Source organism: Pieris brassicae, chromosome Z (genome assembly GCF_905147105.1).
Source record: "Pieris brassicae chromosome Z, ilPieBrab1.1, whole genome shotgun sequence".
Lineage (NCBI taxonomy): Eukaryota > Metazoa > Arthropoda > Insecta > Lepidoptera > Pieridae > Pieris > Pieris brassicae.
The window spans coordinates 2,792,432-2,813,234 of NC_059680.1; the positions used below are offsets into that span (position 1 = coordinate 2,792,432).

A 20,803-nucleotide genomic window follows, 5' to 3' on the forward strand; every position below is an offset into this window, starting at 1 on the left:
TAGTTGGCGCGGCTCATGACGCGCTACAGACATAACAGGTATTTAATATTTACACCTATAGGGCTACAAACGCTCCTGTATTCTTATAAACGTATTCAAAATTTTATAATTAACGAATCTTGAAGTTTATTTAGTTTCTGACGTAAGGGATATTTTGTTAGTTACATACATATATCTAGATGCTGGCACTTAAAATATTCAATGCATTTTACAATACACAATATGTTGCTTTTATTATCGTAAAGTGCATTGATACTCTAAACTCGGCTGATTCAACGATGCGTCGCATTGAGGACACGTCCAGGACTCTAAATTCATTTCATTTACGCATCGTTCTCAATAACATTATTTGTCAGGCTACACGGCATATAAACATATAGAGTTTTAGTAAGATTATGTATCGCCAAGGCCCTTTATTAGTTTCACGCGATCATCTCAAACTGGATAATAGGAATCACTTTCGTTCTGACATATTTCCAGAGGCCTTGGCGAGTGTTTTTTATGTCGTTCTTTTAAATGTTTACATCGTTTAAACTAGTTAAACTTGTCGTCAGTTCTTGTGTGGAATCTGCTAGGTACCAACACATACAATCGATTACAAGTAAAAAAAAACTTATTTCAAAGCTTCAAATAGTTCGAAAACAGTTAATATTACCCACTACTCTAGTCCTTTGACGTTATATCGTAGTTTAATTACTGATCGGCGAAACGGTTAGGGGACAAACTCTATTAACGGGTGCCTACAAGCCAAGCAACGATATCGTTTACGACTCTGCTCAAACAATAATAATATTTATTTCCATAATAAAGTTACGAAGCAGTTTTCAAAGATTATGTAAATTTTTGAATATTATTTTGTATAGTGCGACGTGCTCAGTGTTGTATCGATTTCGTTCAAATTTCGAATACATTTTCACAGTAATAAGTATTTTTATCGTGTATATATTGTAAAAACATTTGGTCTGTATAAATTAATTGCTCTGCTGATTCAAATAAGTAATAATAATACTATTAGTAGTTGATAACTCAGTATATATAGGCAAATCAGTAGAGATACCTTTATGTCAGGGCTGGTTAAGCCGCCTCAGTGGCTCGAACAGACGAGCCTTGCATTTGACACTATTGTATCTTTTGTAATATTAACGTTTCGTCGCATCGCAGCGTAAAACTTCCTAGTAGGCATAATCGAAACAGTCACCAGTAAGCATCTAAACTATACAATTAGATTTTGAATCCCGAAGGTATGTCCACGTGTTTTGGGTTAACCGTTAATCAACGTATGGTTCAATGAGGAATTGGGGAGAGATTGATCAATTATTTGTTCTATCTAAATAGATACGAAATATTCTTCACGCCTCACAACTTCTCCTCGCTTAGGGTGGTAACAATGTACTCTGCGTAGAGAGGTTAGAATATTAAAAAAAACAATGATTTGCGAAGTGTACGTGGCAGGCCTGTCATCAGCAGGCAACAGGTGCCCCCCGCTGTCCATACCACCGGTTGGAGACAGATGGTTCCCTTATTCGTAAATAGTGTATATGTATTGTTTTGTGAGGCAAACGGGCTCACCTGATGTTAAGTGATACCGCTCATGGACACTTACATTGCCAGAAGGCTCGCAAGTTCGCTGCCGGCCTTTCAACAATTGGTACGCTCCTTTCTTGAAGGATCCTAGGTTGAATTGGTTCAGAAATACTTCCTTTTATTATATTTATAATAATAAGGAAATCACTTCGGACTGTACGGAGAGTTCATGTTTTGTTCTGGCTTTAATCATGACCTGAATGTAAACTTTCCCCAGTTAGGTTAATATTAGCTTACCAATACATTGTTACGAGTTTGTGGCGGGTTCAAGTCAATCATTGCGGTGGGTGTTAAACTTAGTGACCACTTGATATTTTGTTTGTTTTCAAACTTATGGACTTCAAAACAAACAATTATCTTCCTCATAATCATTAAATTATTTAATTGATTTCGTATCTTATCATTTGCAACCACATTTAGAGAACTTCAGAGTAGTTCACGGGGAAATGTAAATGTTATAAATTAAAATCGATTTCTATAATAAAAATACTAGACCGGCGGCGTCGTAAAATATTTTTTTTAGTTCTGCCTTTAAAGTTTATATGTCTGTGGCCATCTATGTAACCGATTAACTATAACGTTCGTTTCGTAATCCGATTTTGCAAACACAGTTCTAATATGGAAACTGCATAAAAAATCGTTATCTCTTAGTGACGGAGATTCGCGTCACCGTCACGCACACAACGGCCTGCGCTCAAGCTGGCTGTCTACTGGTGTATGCATGTATTATCTACGTATGTATTCAATGGTTGGCTCGTACTGCGTATCTTAAGTAGTTCGTCATTTTCAGTTACTTGAATTTTGTAAGGTCGAAGGCAATAATTATATCAATAACTGGCAAGTGTCACGTGTCGGATATCCGGTATCGCACGCCACGGGCGTTATAGACAATTATATTTTTCTTATTTTTATCACAGTTTCTTATAATAAAATTGCCGATATTGTTCGACTACCCCATCTGGACCCCGTGGAGGCAGGCCGTCGTAACAGAAGACATGAAGAACAACGCCTGATAATTGTTTTTCGGAGTCTTTTACTCCTTTTCCTGTAAAATAATGAGATAATTGCGTTCGACGCTACAACGAGTAGGTTAGCAACCCACCCTCCTGAAAAGATATTTAGCGGCAAAAGAAAAACTTTGTCACCGTCTGACTTTGTACGACTTCTAAAATGATTATTTTTCTTTGATTTTATTTTAACAGTTGTTCTCATTTTATATATTATTTTACAGTATTCTATCATATTTGTTATGTAGATCCCGTGTCGAAGGCTTTTGTCGTGTCTCTATACGATAGTGACTAATGTATTAAAAATTAAAAAAAATAATATCTTTCGTCTTTATTAAAGTAAAAGCAAATTAAATAAAAATATATAGATCACGTCCTAGATAAATGTCGGATACCGTCAGGACCTTATCAAGATTGCCAAGTTGAAGGACTGATCTCTATTAGACTAGTTACCTATAACTTACACTGTTCCCTAGTTAAGTTATTGGAAAGATATACTTCCGCATTCCTGTGTCTCTCTCCCAGCTTTCTATTCACGTAGCCCATCACACCTCTACGCTCTTATCAGATACTAGCGAGGGTTGTGGGCGGTCGGTGCGCCTCTCGGTTCGTACTCCGCAGCCCGTACCTCGTTTAATACATAGTCATCAGCGAGCCGCGGCGTAGTGCGGTTGTCGCCCTAAAGGCTGAGCCGCTAAAGCGCGCCATGACGCGCGAATTCGGACGCATGCAGGACTTCTACCTGCAGCTACATGACGTGCCTCAGCCACTACACTACACCTTCGACGTGAAGTGAGTTATCCCGTTTGATGAACTGCATTATATATCACTTGTCTCGTTATATTAGTCATTGATTGAATATTACACAACCGGTGTTAATATATTCAATATACCTATTATTTATCGTGTAAGTTGCAAAAGTTTTGTGCGGAATATTTTTCTTGTAAAATGTTTTATTTCACGCGAAAATGAAATGAACAATTGTTTACGATTTTGTTGTAAGCAAAAACTAATACAATATGTAACTATATAATGCGAACTACGTGTAATTTGTTACCTTCTTTAAATCGGATCACAGAAGGAGATGCACTAGGTGTGTTTGACGTGTTCTAAGTTATATTACACAATTGTCAAGTCAAGGGAGTAATACCGATAAATGTTTATATTAAATTTTATTATGAGTTTGAATTTACATTACCACGTATAAAATCCGTAAAAACCTAAACATATATAAAATAATAAGTCGTTATATATTGTATAATGGACGTAATTTGATTACTATTATTATATTCCACATATAGCAATAGTTAGCGTTGATTTCACTTATTGGTTGGTCGGCTAATTTTATTTTAGATTAATATTAAACGAGCGCCTTTATAGCGAAACCAATATCAATATTGACTTTAATATGTAATTAAAATTCACTATTTGGTACGTTTTATTTAAAATAAGTTATAGAATATTTATTATTAGGTTAGTAACAGTAATAAGGCTGGTAAAGAAAAACCTTTTTGTGAGTATGATCTCCCTTCTTGGAATTGGCTTTTTCGTAGGCCCATTATAATCAAGTAAAGTGCCAGCAAGCGCTGTCTGCATTTATAATATACGTTTTATATCGCGTTTACTAGTTGAGCTATAATAAGTCGAGTTGCCATGATTTTTAATGGAGTTGAAACAAAACATGGAGGGCGCAACGCGTGTGGGCTGCTGTGCAGTGTATCGGCGGTTGTGATCTTTGCCAGAGGGACCATTACCCACTTAATGGTCTTCGCCACCTTCATTCATCACCTACTTCTTATAACAAACCGTGTTTGTATATTACTTGCCAATACAATAAATCGTTTATTGTCAACGCCGACTTATTGGCCGGTCAGTGATATCGTTAATTTGTTTTGCGATTATGTTCGTTCAATTACTTGGAAGGTTAATTGTATTATTTCTTTTTTTTAATAATTTTGTTAAATTAGCCACTGATGCCACTAGTGAAACCTAGCTGTTAGGTAAATATCGGATTTTAGAGGCTTGCGCTATTTAATATTTATCTAACGGCGTATGAACGTATGCCGTATTAGTCCTGCATCAGTAGTAGAAGAGATTACATCGGCTTGTGTTGAGTGCTTGTATTTAATTACGTCCCATTGCAAGGTTGAGGTGCTGAGCTCGAGCGATGCTGTAATGCAACGCAACGAACTGCAAGCGATAAGCGATGACTTTGTCGTTTGTACCTATACTATACTGCACGATACTGCACCTGCATCTTTTGTTTCTAGTTCCGTGTAACGCTGTTTGCAAACATTGCACGTTTCTAGTACTAAACAATTATTATTAGTCCTACGAGGACTGTAGGTAAATATCGCGACGTATCAAAGCTATGAATCGGGCAAAAATTCACACACAGTGGAAAGAAAAATAAATAAAAAATCCCTGGTCCTTCGCTGTATGGATGTCGCGCCGCGCCGGTAGGAACCCTATCTGTCGAGGAAAATTGAGTCATTAAAATAGAAGAAAAACGAGCGCGAAAGAACTTTTGATTGGATTCTCAATTAAAAATATTTCTTGCTTCCAATTTTGACGATATTTAAAAATGAAAAGTTTAAATTGAGTTGATTTCTAGTAAACGTCGATTGTTACTGTAAGGCTACATACTTTAGTGGCAGTGCTCTTAGAATTGCGTCATTCACACGAGCGATCATACAAATGTCACAAATATTATTAATAATATATAATAATTATGTATGTTTTTTAGTTGTTTCTCTATTAACTGCGTTTATTTAATACAACATTGACCGACCGATTTGGGTACTCTTTTGACTAGTGCCTGCGGATGTCAGAGGAACGAAATTGACAATAAATCCTATAATACATATTGTCAAATAATTTTGAATTTGCATTATGTAGATTGAGTCAAACATCATTAATGTGTCATCAAAGTGATGATAATAATTCTAAGCAAACGTAAATCTCCCAATGTCCCCGAGGAAATCATTACTTCGGCCAGTCGTGCCAATTGACACGTAAATCTAAGATCGACATGTTGTCTAAGGACGTTTACCATTGACATACAAACGCGGAACAGTTACCTCGCCTTTGATCAACTGTGTATTGCACTAAACGACGCAGGCGTAGCTTTGACGCTTTTGCATAATAGTACGTATGTATTTGTGGCCAATACTGACACAAATGTATGCATCTAATCACGCTCTTATTGTTTCTCTTTAATCGAGTTGGTGCATTGAATCACGAGCCGTTCCACGTCCTTGCCTATTGAAATAATTTCTAACTAAATAAAATCAATATGGTATATCACCAAATGGGACATTGCTTCGCTGCTAGAGGTTTTACGTTGTTATAAGAGGGCAGTTTTACGTATAATTGCGTAATACTAGTAAGCGAATTAATTTACGACGCAATAGTGTGAGCCTTTCGAGTTTTCCGGAAAAATATTAAACTCTTGCATGCTGTATGCTGCAGTTGTCTTTGTTTAAGAGAAACGTCGACTGCGAATCGCATCCATACATCAATCCTGACCCAACTTCGCATACCTTCGACTACAATGTGCCTACAGCGAATCGTATCTTATTTCGGCCATACAGTGCACAGAGGCGGTCAGAACTTGGAGAAACTCATCGTGGTTGGTAAGAGAAGAGAAGGCAAAAGATTGTGCGTTTAACAACCAGGTGGTCCGATCAAGCGAAAGACACATCGTCCTCAAAACTGTACCCTGTCATAAGAGAGGCGCTGGACACCGGTGGAAACAGATAGGCGTCGGCGTGCTGATCACGTCGCTTGAACATGAGCTATGATTAAAGAGAGAGAGAAGAACTTAACTCCTGCGTTAGTGTCACGGCTGGGCACCAACTGGACTTTTCTAGAAAAACACTTTTTGAACGGATTAAAGCTATGTATTATTATTAAAAACTTATAATTATTTACATAATTCTAAATTTTAAATTTTTACCGACGTTTCGCGTGCTTTTCAGTGTGCGTGGTCACGGTGACTGAAGACAAAAGGTGTTAAATGTCAAAACTATCACAGCTGCAGAGAAAGTTGTTTTATCTGCATTTATAGCCCCGAAGTTGATATCGACAAAAGATGAATAATTATAAGTTTTTAATAATAATACATAGCTTCAATCCGTTCAAAAAGTGTTTTTTATAATGTGTAAAAGCTATTTTAACAAAAGACAATACTATGGACATTTCTAAGCGCGCAATTAACATTCGCGCTGGCGGTGACGCACAACGTCATCAGTGACACCAACGTACAGCAACCTTTACGACGGCCACGGATGGCCTCTGGTTGTTTTCTAGCCCTCAGTCCTCAGAACTCGGCATAATGTTTCACGCTTTTATTGTACTTCATTCATTTAAAATGTAATACAATGTTTCCGTCACCTTACAGCGCAGAAATAATTCGATACAAAATTTGTGGAACTAAGAATGTATTCCTTTGATGGTAATGTATTATAAGGTACATCAATAAAGTTAATTAAACGCTATGGGTTCAATTTACACACATATTATTATTAAGAAACCTTATACTTATAATCGCTTAATGTCGAAGGATTTTTATAATAATCCGAAATCGATTAATAGAACTGCAAATGCTAACACATGGGGGGGTGGGGCATGTCGATTTTATTATTATTTATTTATTATTAACACGTATTGTATCCGTTTTGTTATTAAATTAAATTTTGTTATTAATACAGAGCATTAAAGTATCGACTATTTTAAGTTGAGTTAACTTAGCTAGTTTAATTTGGAGAAGCCGTATGAACGGTTTGAAGTTTCACTGTTGTGTTCGCAGAGGGGGTGAGGAGGCGAAGTGGTTTCGCGGGCTTCGGCTCTAAGTTAAACTTAATTAGTCTTTATTGTATTAACCACAATCGATCCACTTGCCTCTCAATGTCTGCGCCAGCTCACCTAGCCCCGTGTTTTGGTGTGCCGTGATACTGTATATTTCTTTGGTTAATAGTTTCAGTATATTTAATGTAATTATGATACAAATCATATAATTATTTTAGACCTAATTTTATCCTTCGTTTAAAGCATCGGACCTTAATGCGTTATACGAGAAGATGTTTTAAACAATTCGTGGCATTCAGACACACTGTACTGAGACAAGATAAGAGGTGGCTTGAGAGAGGGGCGTGTCTCGAGAGACGCCCACTGGGCGCCCCGCCCTTTCTGGAGGACATTACATCTCTTTACCACAATCGTCCACAGGGTCTCAAACCAAAACTTCATTAAAATATCATAAATAAATGCGTTGTATATAGAACCTTACCGAGCTTATTTAGTAGCCAACGTAACTTTTTTTTTTACGTGAAACTATTGATTAATGGGGAATTAGTTTATGATAGATCACACACTCGAGTTTTAAGTCGAAGCCTGAGAGATTCTGCAATCCTTCTAACTTTTTCTTTAATAGTATTGTCCTTTACAAACTAAGTTTGAAACAAGTAGGGTTTCGACATGTTTAGCTCTTTTAGATTAATATTTATCTCTAATCGTGATATTTGCGGTATGCTCATGTATCCTGATATTCAAGTTATATGCATATATTATATGTATAAGTACTGCTTGTATCCAGAAATTTTCAACCTGACTGAAAATTGTAAGTAACATCTTTCGCTAGGCAATGTGACGACTGCTCACACGTCTAGTCATGCTTACGACAATTTATGCTGATTTTATTGATGGAAATTCGCTGGCTTTTAGTTTATAGTGATGACGTTGCGAAAAGATGCTTAGGTACGGATTAATATGTTATTATGTAATAAAATATATTGTTTTATTTATAACAATGAAAAGTACTGATTGACGGGCACTTTAAAACATCTTATTCTTTAAGAGGCCACAGTTCTCTACATTCGTAAATAGACAAGTACGTCTCCTGTGATTGTTTTATGTAATAGGAGGCAAACGGGCAGGAGGCTCACCTGATGTTAAGTGATACCGCCGCCCATGGACACTCACATTGCCAGAAGGCTCGTGGCCGGCCTTTCAAGAATTGCCAGTACGCTCTTTTCTTGAACGACCCTAATTCGAATTGGTTCGGAAAGATATCTGTGTGTGTAGTGGGCAGCTGGTTCCACACAGTGGTGCGGCAAAAGCTGCCTTAAAAAACGCTCAGTTGTGGAACGACGGACGTCGAGGTGATACCGATGGTATTTTGTATTTGGTCTTGATGTCCGATAATGAAACTCAGCTGCAGGTATTAGACCGAACAATTCTTCTGAACAACCACCATGGTAAATGCGGTAGAAGATGCATAGAGACCCCACATCTCTACGCAACGCCAAGGGATCAAGCCGCACGGAAACTGATTGGTCGTCGACGATTCGAATCGCTCTTCGTTGAATACGATCAAGTGGAAGGAGCTGGTCCTGGGGAGCCCAGAGGTGGGAGCAGTATTCCATGTGGGGCCGAATTTGCGCTTTATAGAGTAGCAAGCCGTGACCTGGAGTTAAGTTCCGTCTCGTCTTGCTGAGCACACCAAGCTTTTTGGTGGCTAATTTAGCCTTCCCTTCTAAATGACCGCGAGACTTAACGTCATTCGGTATGTATTCCGATGTTAGCTGAGGCTTTAAGGAGAGTGCCATCAAATGGAGTAGCGACAATGGAAGTTCAAAGGGAGCTTGTAGCATGCCCACAATATTCAGGTCTAAACGTATCGGATTTCTCTCCTCATTACTATCACCTTACCTGAAGGCAACAAAACAGAAAGCTTCATTGGTTCGGAACACGTCATTCGTCTGTACCAATAATATGTTGTACAAATTTAATTTATGTATAAATGATATGCCTGTAACAGACCAAAGTATATATATCTGCATCAATACGTGAACGAGAATTGTAGGTATGTACTCTATTCCTATTCAAGAAGGTTTATTAAAAAAATGGTCAACCGGTCGTCTCTCGGCTACTTATGTAGGCATAGGTCATAAATAATTTTGATTTCATCAGTGTAATAGAGAGTAGAGTAGAGGCATAAATGACATTTTCAACGATTAAATTCTCTTGGCCAACAAGCACTATATTTAAATGTAGCAAGCGACTAATATTATATAAAAAACGCGTTCGGGATTTACGAGTTAACAAAAAAGTTTATAGTGCTTTTGCTGCGCACTCAACGAAAGCTCTCGTAATGGAATAAATTATCATATGCATATTTTCGTTTAGAACTAAAGCGACGAATGTGCGCATAAATGGACATTGAACTATTAAATACGAAAAGATTTTTCATTCGAAGCACTACTTCCGAGTGAGGTGTTCAATTAAACAAACAAACTTGTCAGCAGTATATTATTAGTACCTATAAATTATATAATTATTTAAAGGAAAGTAATGATGCATGCAATGCATGCATGCAATGCAATTTGTTCACGTCTTATTTACATATAATATACAAAATTAATATGTATAGTATATAATAAATTCTAACATAAATAAATTACCTCCCAGATACTATACACCAGAACTGTATACAATTTGCTGATGACACTACACTTATAATAAAAAGTAAAAACGAAGAAGATTTAAAAAAACAACTTAATTAAATCGAATAATCTACAAATAAACATGACCAAAACTAACATAATCCATTTTGAAACCTACAACTCAAAAACACAAATAGACTTACAATACAAAAACAATAAAATAGAAATTTAGTTATAACGCTAGATAAATTTTGTAGTTGAAAAGCACACACTGAAAAGTTATAGAACGAAATAGACAGTTTCGTTTTTGTGTTAATATGACTTAGGGAAACTGTTAAGCATGATACGGTATTGGCTGCTTATCATGCATATGTTTCAACTATTATTAGATATGGAATTATAGTTTGGAGAAATTCAGTCGAAGTTAATAAGGTATTTAAGGCTCAAAAGTAATGTATTAGAGCAAACTGTATTTATAGTTGCGTACCTTTATTTAAGAAGCTCGAAATTGTATCTCTTCCCAGTATTCATATTTTAGAAATGTCCTTATTTGTGCACAGAAACATACATATTTTTATGTCGAATGTAGAAGTCGAAGTAAGAAGTTGACATGGGGAGAAATTGGCTGTGCCAAAAATCAATCTGGAACTGTATAGGAAAACGCCTTTCGTATGGCTATTAAGGTTTACAATAATTTATCAAAAAGAATTAAAAGATCTTCCGACTAGAGTCTTTAAAAATTGACTTGGTGAATTCCTTTTGGGAAAACTGTATTATTCAATAAATGATTGCGTGAAACACTGTAGTTGATATAAATTAAATAACATTTGATATGATATGTACGATACAAATAATATGAGTACTGGCCAATTCATATGACTAATAATGTAAAATGTAAAACTCCTTTAAAGACAAATTTGCTCGCCATTGTGTGTGGCAGAATATGCGACCTTGCTATTGTCCCACCTTTTTGTACTATATTCTTGCAATAAATTATTATTATTATTACAATTTGATTATTCTAAGATGCGGCCCCCGTCTGGAAGGAGGCCTTATCCAACTATCCCACCCAATTTTTTTGCAATCATCATCCAATGTTTGGCAGCTACTTCTTCAATCTCGTCAGCTCTTCGCTCTTTTGGTTTGCCCTTCCTTCTTTGTCAGTCCATTCTCCTGTAATGTCCATCTCCATCGGAGCTGTAAGGTCAAACATCTAGTTATAAATAAACTGGTAATATTTAGTTTAGTTTTCTTTTTACATCAGATTTTAGAAAACTTTATTTGTAATGAAAGTTCAATAAAATATGGTGGTCGTCAGAGGAGCACGCTTCTTATTAGATAAATCGTTTTTCTTCCCAGTGACCTGGAATGTAGTATACATTTTTTTTGTCTCTTTTGGACGTTCTAGTTACTAACGTTTTAATATTATATTTCATTATAAGATCATTGTGTACCACAGTGAGAATAAAATTCGTAGAAGCGATGACATAATGTTGCATAGAAACGAGTAATTGCATAATTAAGTTGCAGTGATAAGTCAAAGTCAGGCCAAAGTCAAGGTTTACCACAAATAATGGTTTGGTGGCCGTCGATACATTTTTATACTAAAACTAGCTGACCCGGCAAATGTCTACATGTATATTAATTCCAGGAAACATTTTTTTATGTAAATAAAAATAACCTATCTACTATAATAAAAAATAAGGGTTTATCATTGAGGGGTGAATTAAGAGTTGTATGTATTTTTGTATGCTTTATCATAAAAAAATAAAAATTGTCGAGAGATGGTAGTCGATTCTCAGACTTACTGAATATACATAAAAATATTCATAAGCATCGGTCGAGCCGTTTCGGAGAAAACATTGTGACACAAGAATTTTATATATATACTACCATTATAAGTCCTTAGTACATACCACGTTTCGATATATCGTTACCAAGAAGAAAGGCACGAAATTGTCAGTCGTAAGGTTATGGTAAAATTGTATTACTTTGAGAACAATATGAGAGGTTAGACTAATAACCAACTGATACCTTGCTTTCTACTGTTCACAAAACGTACTGCAAAATTATAAAATTGAGGGCGTAATTATTAACTAACATAATTAACAAAATGATATAAATAAAAATGCGTCTAACATAATCTTAGTGATTTAAGTAATGTGACTATCGGCCGAGTTAAAATTTATTAAACTAAAATTATGTATTTCGAACATGAAGCCTTACTGAGTCTGTGCTAAGACGGTTCACTTAATATATTATTTATGGAATGGCACGTAGAATAAGTTGCATGATTGAGGTATCCTTGTTCTAGTGGATCGGTGGCGGGCGCGTCGGCGGGGTACGAGGTGACAGCGGGCGCGATGGCGGGCGCGGCGTCTGAGTTGGGTTCGGTCGCGGTCCGCGAGACGGGCCTCGTGCCGCAAGCCGCGCACGCGATGCCGCTCGAGCAACGAAAGAGGAAGGGCCCGCACTTGTGAGTATTTCGTTCAGGTCTTTAACATAATATTCTTAAATTTACTATTTACTTGTGGGTATCTTATTCATATAATCAATGTGTATAGACATTGATTAGGATTATTATTACGCGTCAATGTCTGACAAAGTTTGTAGTTCTGAAATAATTCTTAGCGATGAACGCGAAGAGTCTAAATTACGTCATAATAACTTAACTCTTAAGTATGTTAGGTATAATACACAGGGCCGTGGTGTGCGCCGGAGTAAGCTGTTTAACGTTAATTTTTAAAAGCAGCATCATATGTTAAAATCAGTTTATATATACACCAGACACATATGATTATAATACATACCTGTATGATACAGACGACATGTAACAGACACCTCCTTGTCTATAAAAATGTACAAAATAAAGGGAACTATCCACGTGGCACTTACACATCATCGCAACTATTATGTCATAATATCGGAGATGATTATTATTATATGTATTAGACGTAATTAGATTATGGGATGAGTTGGTCCTTACTACTTTTTTTATTTATTTAGACAGCCATCGGCTTAGGGAGCGTTCAAGTATTACGTAACAAATTTTGGGGGAGGGGGGGGGGGGGTCGTCTTGTAAAACGTTACGATGGGAGGCGGGGATTGAATTACGCATTATTGTTAATATTATTTTCCACTTTCCAGTACTTTACACCACATAATTGTAACTTTTAGGTATAAACGTTTTACTTTTGGATACAGAAACGTTACGGCGCGTTTTATTGGGAGGGGGGGTCAAGAATATCGAAAAATTGCTCCCTTATATAAAAATTCAAATCTACAATAAGGAAATAAGTCGCCTGAATCGAAGCGTTACCACTTCTTCTAACGATATTACTTATTTATATTATTAAACTATTTGTGATCCAGTCCCGACGCTTATGAGATGCCAGGGTGCGAGGTGGCCGGCTCGGCCTCATCCACTACATCCTCGCACTTGCACCCCGCCAGCGCCACGCGCAAAAGAAAACCATCATCATAGTGAGTGAGAGTTTTATTTACTATTTATACCAAATAGCTCTCTTCAAAATAATATTACAAGATAGTATCAAGCTTGTGCTATTAGACTTTCTATATTTCCCACGTTATTTTGATGAAACTAAACAAGCAATACACATATTTGCGCATCGCATAATGTTTTTATGATTGTATATGCAAAAATATCGTCGTTATCGTTTATACGTGTAACCACAATGTGTTATAAGGAATCAATACCTCTTTCTATGTATTCTTATGTTTGTGTATGTAATTATTACCGTTTAGGAATGAGTTTTGGACATGATCAACAAGTGATCTGATCGCTTATACCTGCGTTGCGTAAATACCATTAATACATTCACAAAATGTAACAATTTGAAAGAATTCGACTGATTTGTAATCGATTTCAGTTCCGTAACCTCCGGGCCTTTAACATACGATGACGACGGCACTGATGATTCCCGATCCGTCCGAACCCTGCCCGATAAGAGGTAACTTCCTACTTATTGATAATAATAACATTAATTCAAAACATTGCATTTTGCTCCTAAAATTTATTGACTTACGCGAATGAATTCAAGGCCCTTGCGATTTTTTCTTTATTGCGAATTCTTATTAACACCACACACATAAGTGTCTGAAATTGATAGCCTAGGAAACAGTATTAGTTCCCTGTATAGAATAAAGCTGCAAATTAATTGATTTTTTCCATAAGTCGAAACGAACGAAAAAGTGCGTCACTAACCGCTTGTTGACTGCACGCGCTTAGTCGCCACTATCGAATTGATGATTGTGAGTAACGATATCGGTTCTCAGACAGAACCACAGTGAAATAGAGAAGCGGCGTCGTGACAAAATGAACACGTACATATCCGAGCTGAGCGCTATGGTGCCGATGTGTGGGGCGATGGCTCGGAAGCTGGACAAGTTGACCGTGCTGCGTATGGCCGTTCAGCATCTGCGGTCAGTGCGCGGGGCGATGTCAGCAGGTAAATAAAATCATATATAATTGTGCATAACTAAGTTTCATTGGACATATAATATATGTATGTCGTCTTCAGGACCGTTGACTGTTCGGCCGCGACCAGCATTTCTTTCCGAGCGCGAGTTGAACGCTCTGGTCCTTCGCGCAGCAGACGATTGTTTTCTCATGGTAGTGGGATGCGACCGAGGGCGGCTGCTGTACCTGTCAGCCAGTGTCACCACTTTGCTTCATTATGACCAGGTATTTTAGAGTAGTACTCATCTGTAACTGTGTTGGTTGTTTGAAGTTGAAGTTGAAGTTTCATTTTAATTCAATGACTTGTGTCTTTCAGTCTGAGTTACTAGGACAGAGTCTGTTTGACATCCTCCATCCCAAAGACGTGTCCAAAGTGAAGGAACAGCTTTCTTCGTCAGACCTCAGCCCTCGTGAGAGACTCATCGATGCCAAGAGTTAGTATATTTATGATAAATGTGTAATTATTTACCTTTGAGCTAAGTCCACAACTGAGCGTTTTTTAAGGCAGTTTTTGCCGCGCACTACTACTATGTGGAGCCAGCTGCCCACAGAAGTATTTCCGAACCAATTCGACTTAGGGTCCTTCAAGAAAAGAGCGTACCAATTATTTAAAGGCCGGCGCACTTGCGAGCCTTCTGGCAATGTGAGTGTCCACGGGCGGCGGTATCGCTTAACATCAGGTGAGCCTCTTGCCCGTTTGCCTGCTATTACATTAAAAAAAAGTCGTTAACTAACTTATTTGATAATAAAAGCAGAATTTGGTTTACAAATAAGTTTCAAAATCTCTTCAAAACCAATGTCAGCGTAAGATCCAACAGCAAAGACTCATGGTCAGCTCGGCCTGGTATTCGCGTGTCCAGTTGAGCTAGACCATATGCCAGAGTGATATCATAAAAGCTTCAGTCAGCTCAGAATTATGGGCAACTCAAGCCACTCAGTATAACAACTTTGCGACCGACATACACACAACATCGATTGTGTTGGACATGATCTATAAGTATGTTGATGTGTGATCTCTAAAGGCAGCAGTATATGTGCAAGTGGTCAGTACATTCTACGCGTTCACAGTAGAAAGACGGAAATGTATTCGCACGAATTGTAACGCATACGCCTTGTCGTTTAAAATAGTAGTGCAAATTCCACAGAAGTACTTCCGAACCAATTCGACTTAGGGTCCTTCAAGAAAAGAGCGTATATAGAAATAATATTAGAGTGACGCCCGCCAATGCTAGCAAAGTCTGAGATAAAATATTTGTATTGCCGTGGGTTTCTAGTTGCCTCTGCTCTTGAGCGGTATTTTGTCGCTCAATTATTTCACCAGTTGGTCGGTCCTCCAGTTACATATTCTTTTACCTCTAGATAACATATCTAGTTCTCTACTATCAAATTTCCTTAAAAGATCGTGTTATTTACAGCGATGCTTCCAGTGAAAGCGGACTTGGCCCACGGTGCCTCGAGGCTCTGTCCTGGCGCTCGGCGATCCTTCTCTTGTCGCATCAAATGTCGCACACCCTCCGACCGTAAGATTCTCGAAGATGAGCGCAAGCCTCGCAAGAAGACCGGGGACAAGAAATACTGTGTCGTGCAGTGCACTGGTGTGTGTTGTCACTTAACTTGTGACCAACCCTTTCAGACCAACTAGAGTGCTAATACAGCGGATATAATTCCTCCAGGCTACTTGAAGTCTTGGGCCCCAGCAGAAATGTGCGAGCCGGGCGGCTCAACTGAATGCGGGGGGGAAGACGAGGCCTGCAACCTGTCGTGCCTCGTGGCTGTGGGCCGAGCTGTGCCCGAGTTACTTTATCCTCCTCAGCCGCCTCCAGCACCATCCACTTCCGCGAACCAAGCCCCGCATCCGCCTCTGAGGCAGCTTCAGTTCATTTCCAGGCACGCGCCCGACGGGAAGTTTTTGTTTGTCGATCAGAGGTGAGTGTATCCAGTTTTTTTTATTCCCGTAACGCCACAACGCTACTTATGTTTTGGACTCAATATATGAATATTCAATAAAAAAAAAATTGATAATATCAATCAATGTGATCAAAATGGAAACAACGTTATTCAGCGTTTTCTAAGCATTTTTTCTTCAATCGCTGAGACATTCATACATATCTTCCAGAGTGACACTGGCGCTTGGTTTTCTTCCTCAAGAACTATTAGGCAGCAGCGTGTACGAGTACGTGGGTCCTGGCGAACTCGGCATAGTAGCGCGTGCGCACAAGGCCGCGTTGCTACGCCGATCGTCTGCGCGATCATCTGTCTACTGCTTCCGTCGGAAAGATGGCCTCTACGCAAGCCTCATCACCCATTTCAAGCCTTTTCGGTAATTTATAAGTAGAATATATTTTTGATTGTTTTCCGTTTTACATATAAAGTACATTAGGCGATCCAATAAAGGATATAATGAGGTGTCCATAATTTGTAGCAATCCATGGACCAAAGACGTTGAGAGTTTGGTGGCCAACAACACTGTTCTGGCGATTGATGTCCAGCCGTCTGGAAATGCCGGGTACGATGGCCAGGTATACAAAAACCCTGCGCAGCACGGCATGCCTTCCCGTTTAGGTAATTTTTTCGGATGTTATATTTAGTATAATAAAGATCTTGCTATTTCGTTTACGTAAATTCTATAAAAAATAAAATAACTGGAGCAATAAAACAGAAGATTTTCTAAGTAAAGGAACTTAACGAAATATTTTCGATTTTGATGACAAAGCATGAAAAGAGGGCGTATTTGAAACACGATCAAGTAACGGAAATCGGATGACGAGCAAGAACCTTTCTGAAGACACCTGAACCTGGGTTACTTTCATGCAACATCTAAAACTTAAAAATCTTAAGCAAGCTAAGATGGGCAAAGAATAAAGAAAGAAGAAAAAGGCGAAAAATAATCAGAAACTGGACAATATCACGTCGAAAGATCGAGAAAAATATGTGGATTGCAGCTACTCTGCACTCCTACCGAGTCTGATAAAACGTGAAATCTAGATGATACAAAAAGCAATTGAGGACGTAATAAAAAATACAGACATTCGAAAAACAATAATAATGGTTGATAATTCGATAAAAAATTGAAGTATGAACCCTAGTAACGACGTGTAGCATATAACACCACCTCCAGGTCCTTCAAACGGGAGATTAGCGAGAGAGCTACGGCAAAGTCATACTTATCGCTAGATTTGGGGAGAAACTCTGTTCCATTGCTACATATGGAGGATGATGATTGGATGATCTATTAGGCTCTGTCGGTGCGTCCAATTCGACTTTTGATGACTAAGGGAATGCTTAAACGACAAATGACGGTGTGACACTTCGATGGTGGAAGTGTTACACCGCCACTATGTGGAACCAGATGCCCGTTCGACTTAGGTTTCTTGAAGAAAAGAAGTTACCGGTTCAAGGTCGGCAGCCTACTTGAAAGCCTCTTGCGCATCTTCTATTTAAAATACAACGACGCCAGGAAATAGCCGCTTTTTAAATGGCGCGGCCACAACAATAAGATTCGAGAGATGTGGCTTCAACTAAAAACATGCAGAAGTTTGTTTTTATTTTTTTATTCGCTTGCAAAACAATAAAAAAAGCTTCAAAAGTATAGCGTTAACATATGGAACGTATTCCTTCCAGAAGGCGAGGAGGTAGATGTGGAAATGCAGCGTTTGATCGACTCGCAACTGGAGTGTCACAAAGTAGGCTCTACTATCGCGGAGGAGGCCTTGCGCCGACCATCGAATGACTTTTCACCAGAATTACCGGCTGATTTGCTGCAGGATGCTCTTTTTAATCAGCAGGTACTGTTCCACCTTCCAATTCACCTCATCCACTGACATGGACCAACTTGGGACGAGTTTTTTACGCACACATTACAACAATAATATTATATCCTCACTAGTTAGGGGCCGTTCAAGTATTAAGTAAGCAGATTAACTGTCATTTATCCACACACCCCCCCCCACCTCTTGTCAGCAAAAGTACATAAACGTATATTTTTTTGGAGGAATCCTCGTAAAAGCATACACAATGTGTGGGGTAATGTATAAAAATGTATATAATTACTGTAATCACCAAATAAGGAAACCAACGATTCCCCCTCCCCACATAGTGTTTACGTGTTACCTGAACGGCCCTTTAGGATTAATCATGAAATGGATTGAAATTGACGTTTTTATTGCGAAATATACTTTCTTCCATAGAGTATTCATATTTGAAGGTAGATTATTGTTCTCAACAGTACCCGTGGTAGGCGATCAGCCTCACCAGTGTCACAGACGGACACGCTCACAAGACCACACGTCAGCAACGATCAACCATCATGATAAATGTCTCATCCCATTACAATAAAAACACTTCCAACAAAATGTATTTTCTTTATGACCTTGGGGTGTAAAAGGTGATGGTTTGATGATGATGATCAATAAACATCGGAAGCTTGATGTTGGTCCGACGTGACGTGATGAATTAACTGATAATTTTCACAAACGAGCAAGAGCAGCTGGCTTTATTGGATGTCGCAGGGTCAACAGGCCGTCTCATATCATGTCGCAAGGTCATCAGGCCGTCTCATATCATGTCGCAGGGTCATCAGGCCGTCTCATATCATGTCGCAAGGTTATGAGGCCGCCTCATATCATGTCGCAGGGTCATCAGGCCGTCTCATATCATGTCGCAGGATCATCAGGCCGTCTCATATCATGTCGCGGTGTCATTTCAGTCGTCGCTGGTGGACAACATTCTCTGCGGCGACGCGAGCGAGGCCAGCGAGACGGTTTGCGCAGCCGTACGCAACAACGTCCCACTCAGCGCAGCGGGTGCTCGGGCTTCGCCCCCGGTCGTGCTGTGCCCCACGCCGCCGCCGTTGTCACCGCCGCCGATCGACGGAAACGGGGAAGCAGCCATGGCGGTAATTATGAGCCTCTTGGAAGCGGATGCTGGTCTCGGCGGACCTGTCAATTTCTCTGGCCTACCTTGGCCGCTGCCCTAAACGTTTCATTGTTCAGCAAAGACACGCCTCTATGTTCATGCAACTGACGTATTACAATCAAAGTCAAGTAATAGACCAGAAATCTATGTATAGCAATTAGTTCTCAATTGAGGGCCTAGGGAGGGGGGGGGCTTCCCCGTATATCTCTACCCTAACAGTCGAGACTTGAAGAGATTTGTTTAAATTTATTATTATGTCCAGATATTGATTTAGAAATGAATGGTCGTTTTTATAAACTTTATTGTGAGCAAAGCTTTTCAGTAAAGTTGTATATTATAGTATTTATTGTTAATTAAAAAGAACCAAATTAAAACATATACGAAGAAAAATTAATAATATTCATACTAAATTTTACTAATTAAAACTTAATAAATTATTTATTTTTATTTATAAAAAATATTTTATGTTTATCGTTATAGCAATGGAAAAGTTGCGTCGTTCTTTAAACGGAAAAAAAAATCTTAACATTATTTGTTTTGTTTGATTTGATTGATTAATTAATTTCTTGTACTAACACTTCTTTATATTAACCCTTTTGTAACAGTTAATTTTTAAATGACAAATACTAAGATCTGTTTCAAATTGTCTATGGGGCCGTTCAAGTATTACGTAGGCACTAATGTGGGGGGGGGGGGGGTTTCCTTATTCGGTGGTTACGTCGACAGTAATAAGTTACTATTTTACACGTATTACGTATATTTAAAAAATAATTACTTTTATTACTTTTGCTAAGAGGGGTTTGGGGGGGGGGGGGGGGTTCCTTATTTGGTGGTTACGTCGACAGTAATAAGTTACTATTTTACATTATATTTAAAAAATAATTACTTATATTACTTTTGCTAAGAGGGGTTTGGGGGGGGGGGGGGTATTGCAGTAAATCTGCTTACGTAATACTTTAAACGGCCCCTTTGGTGTAATATTGTTTTATCGTATTTTAATAGTGCTATACTATTTGGGCGACCAAATAAATACCTTGTACATTATATACTAGCTATTTGTTACTGAATATTATTATATTTTAATTTGTTACTATGGTGTATTTGACCGTGTCGAGTACTTATACGCACTGGCATACGTGTAAGCTCAACTACGTCCGTGCGTACGTGCAATAAATTGTTTTCGAGTACAAAGATGTGGCGTCTCTGGGCCGCGGGCTCTCGATAGGGTATGACTTTGAGCTGTGATTTTATTTATATTGCATTAAGTAGATTATGTAAGGGGGCATTGAGGGCTGCCCCGAAATATTAATTCGTAAAAGAACCTTTTTCTCACCTCTCGAGTGGCCAAACAGATGATTCAATAATCGGCTTTT

General features: G+C 38.4%; 1 protein-coding gene across 1 annotated transcript; it reads left to right on the forward strand.

Moving 5' to 3' along the window:
- The first annotated feature begins 3,255 nt into the window (after positions 1-3,255).
- LOC123718757 (protein cycle) lies at positions 3,256-20,134 on the forward strand. Its single transcript, XM_045675530.1, has 13 exons — positions 3,256-3,383; positions 12,351-12,512; positions 13,409-13,519; positions 13,927-14,007; positions 14,333-14,505; positions 14,578-14,741; positions 14,833-14,950; positions 15,932-16,111; positions 16,190-16,442; positions 16,633-16,836; positions 16,939-17,078; positions 18,138-18,301; positions 19,222-20,134. Exons 1-13 carry the CDS (start codon positions 3,298-3,300, stop codon positions 19,489-19,491), a joined length of 2,106 nt encoding a protein of 701 aa, XP_045531486.1. The 5' UTR covers positions 3,256-3,297; the 3' UTR covers positions 19,492-20,134.
- Positions 20,135-20,803: the final 669 nt, after the last annotated feature.

Coding starts and splice junctions, on each gene's coding strand:
- LOC123718757 (XM_045675530.1), top strand. CDS start 3,298: ATGACGCGCGAATTCGGACGCATGCAGGACTTCTACCTGCAGCTACAT. Junction 12,513..13,408: donor AAGAGGAAGGGCCCGCACTT/GTGAGTATTTCG, acceptor TTTGTGATCCAG/TCCCGACGCTTATGAGATGC. Junction 14,506..14,577: donor GCGCGGGGCGATGTCAGCAG/GTAAATAAAATC, acceptor TGTCGTCTTCAG/GACCGTTGACTGTTCGGCCG.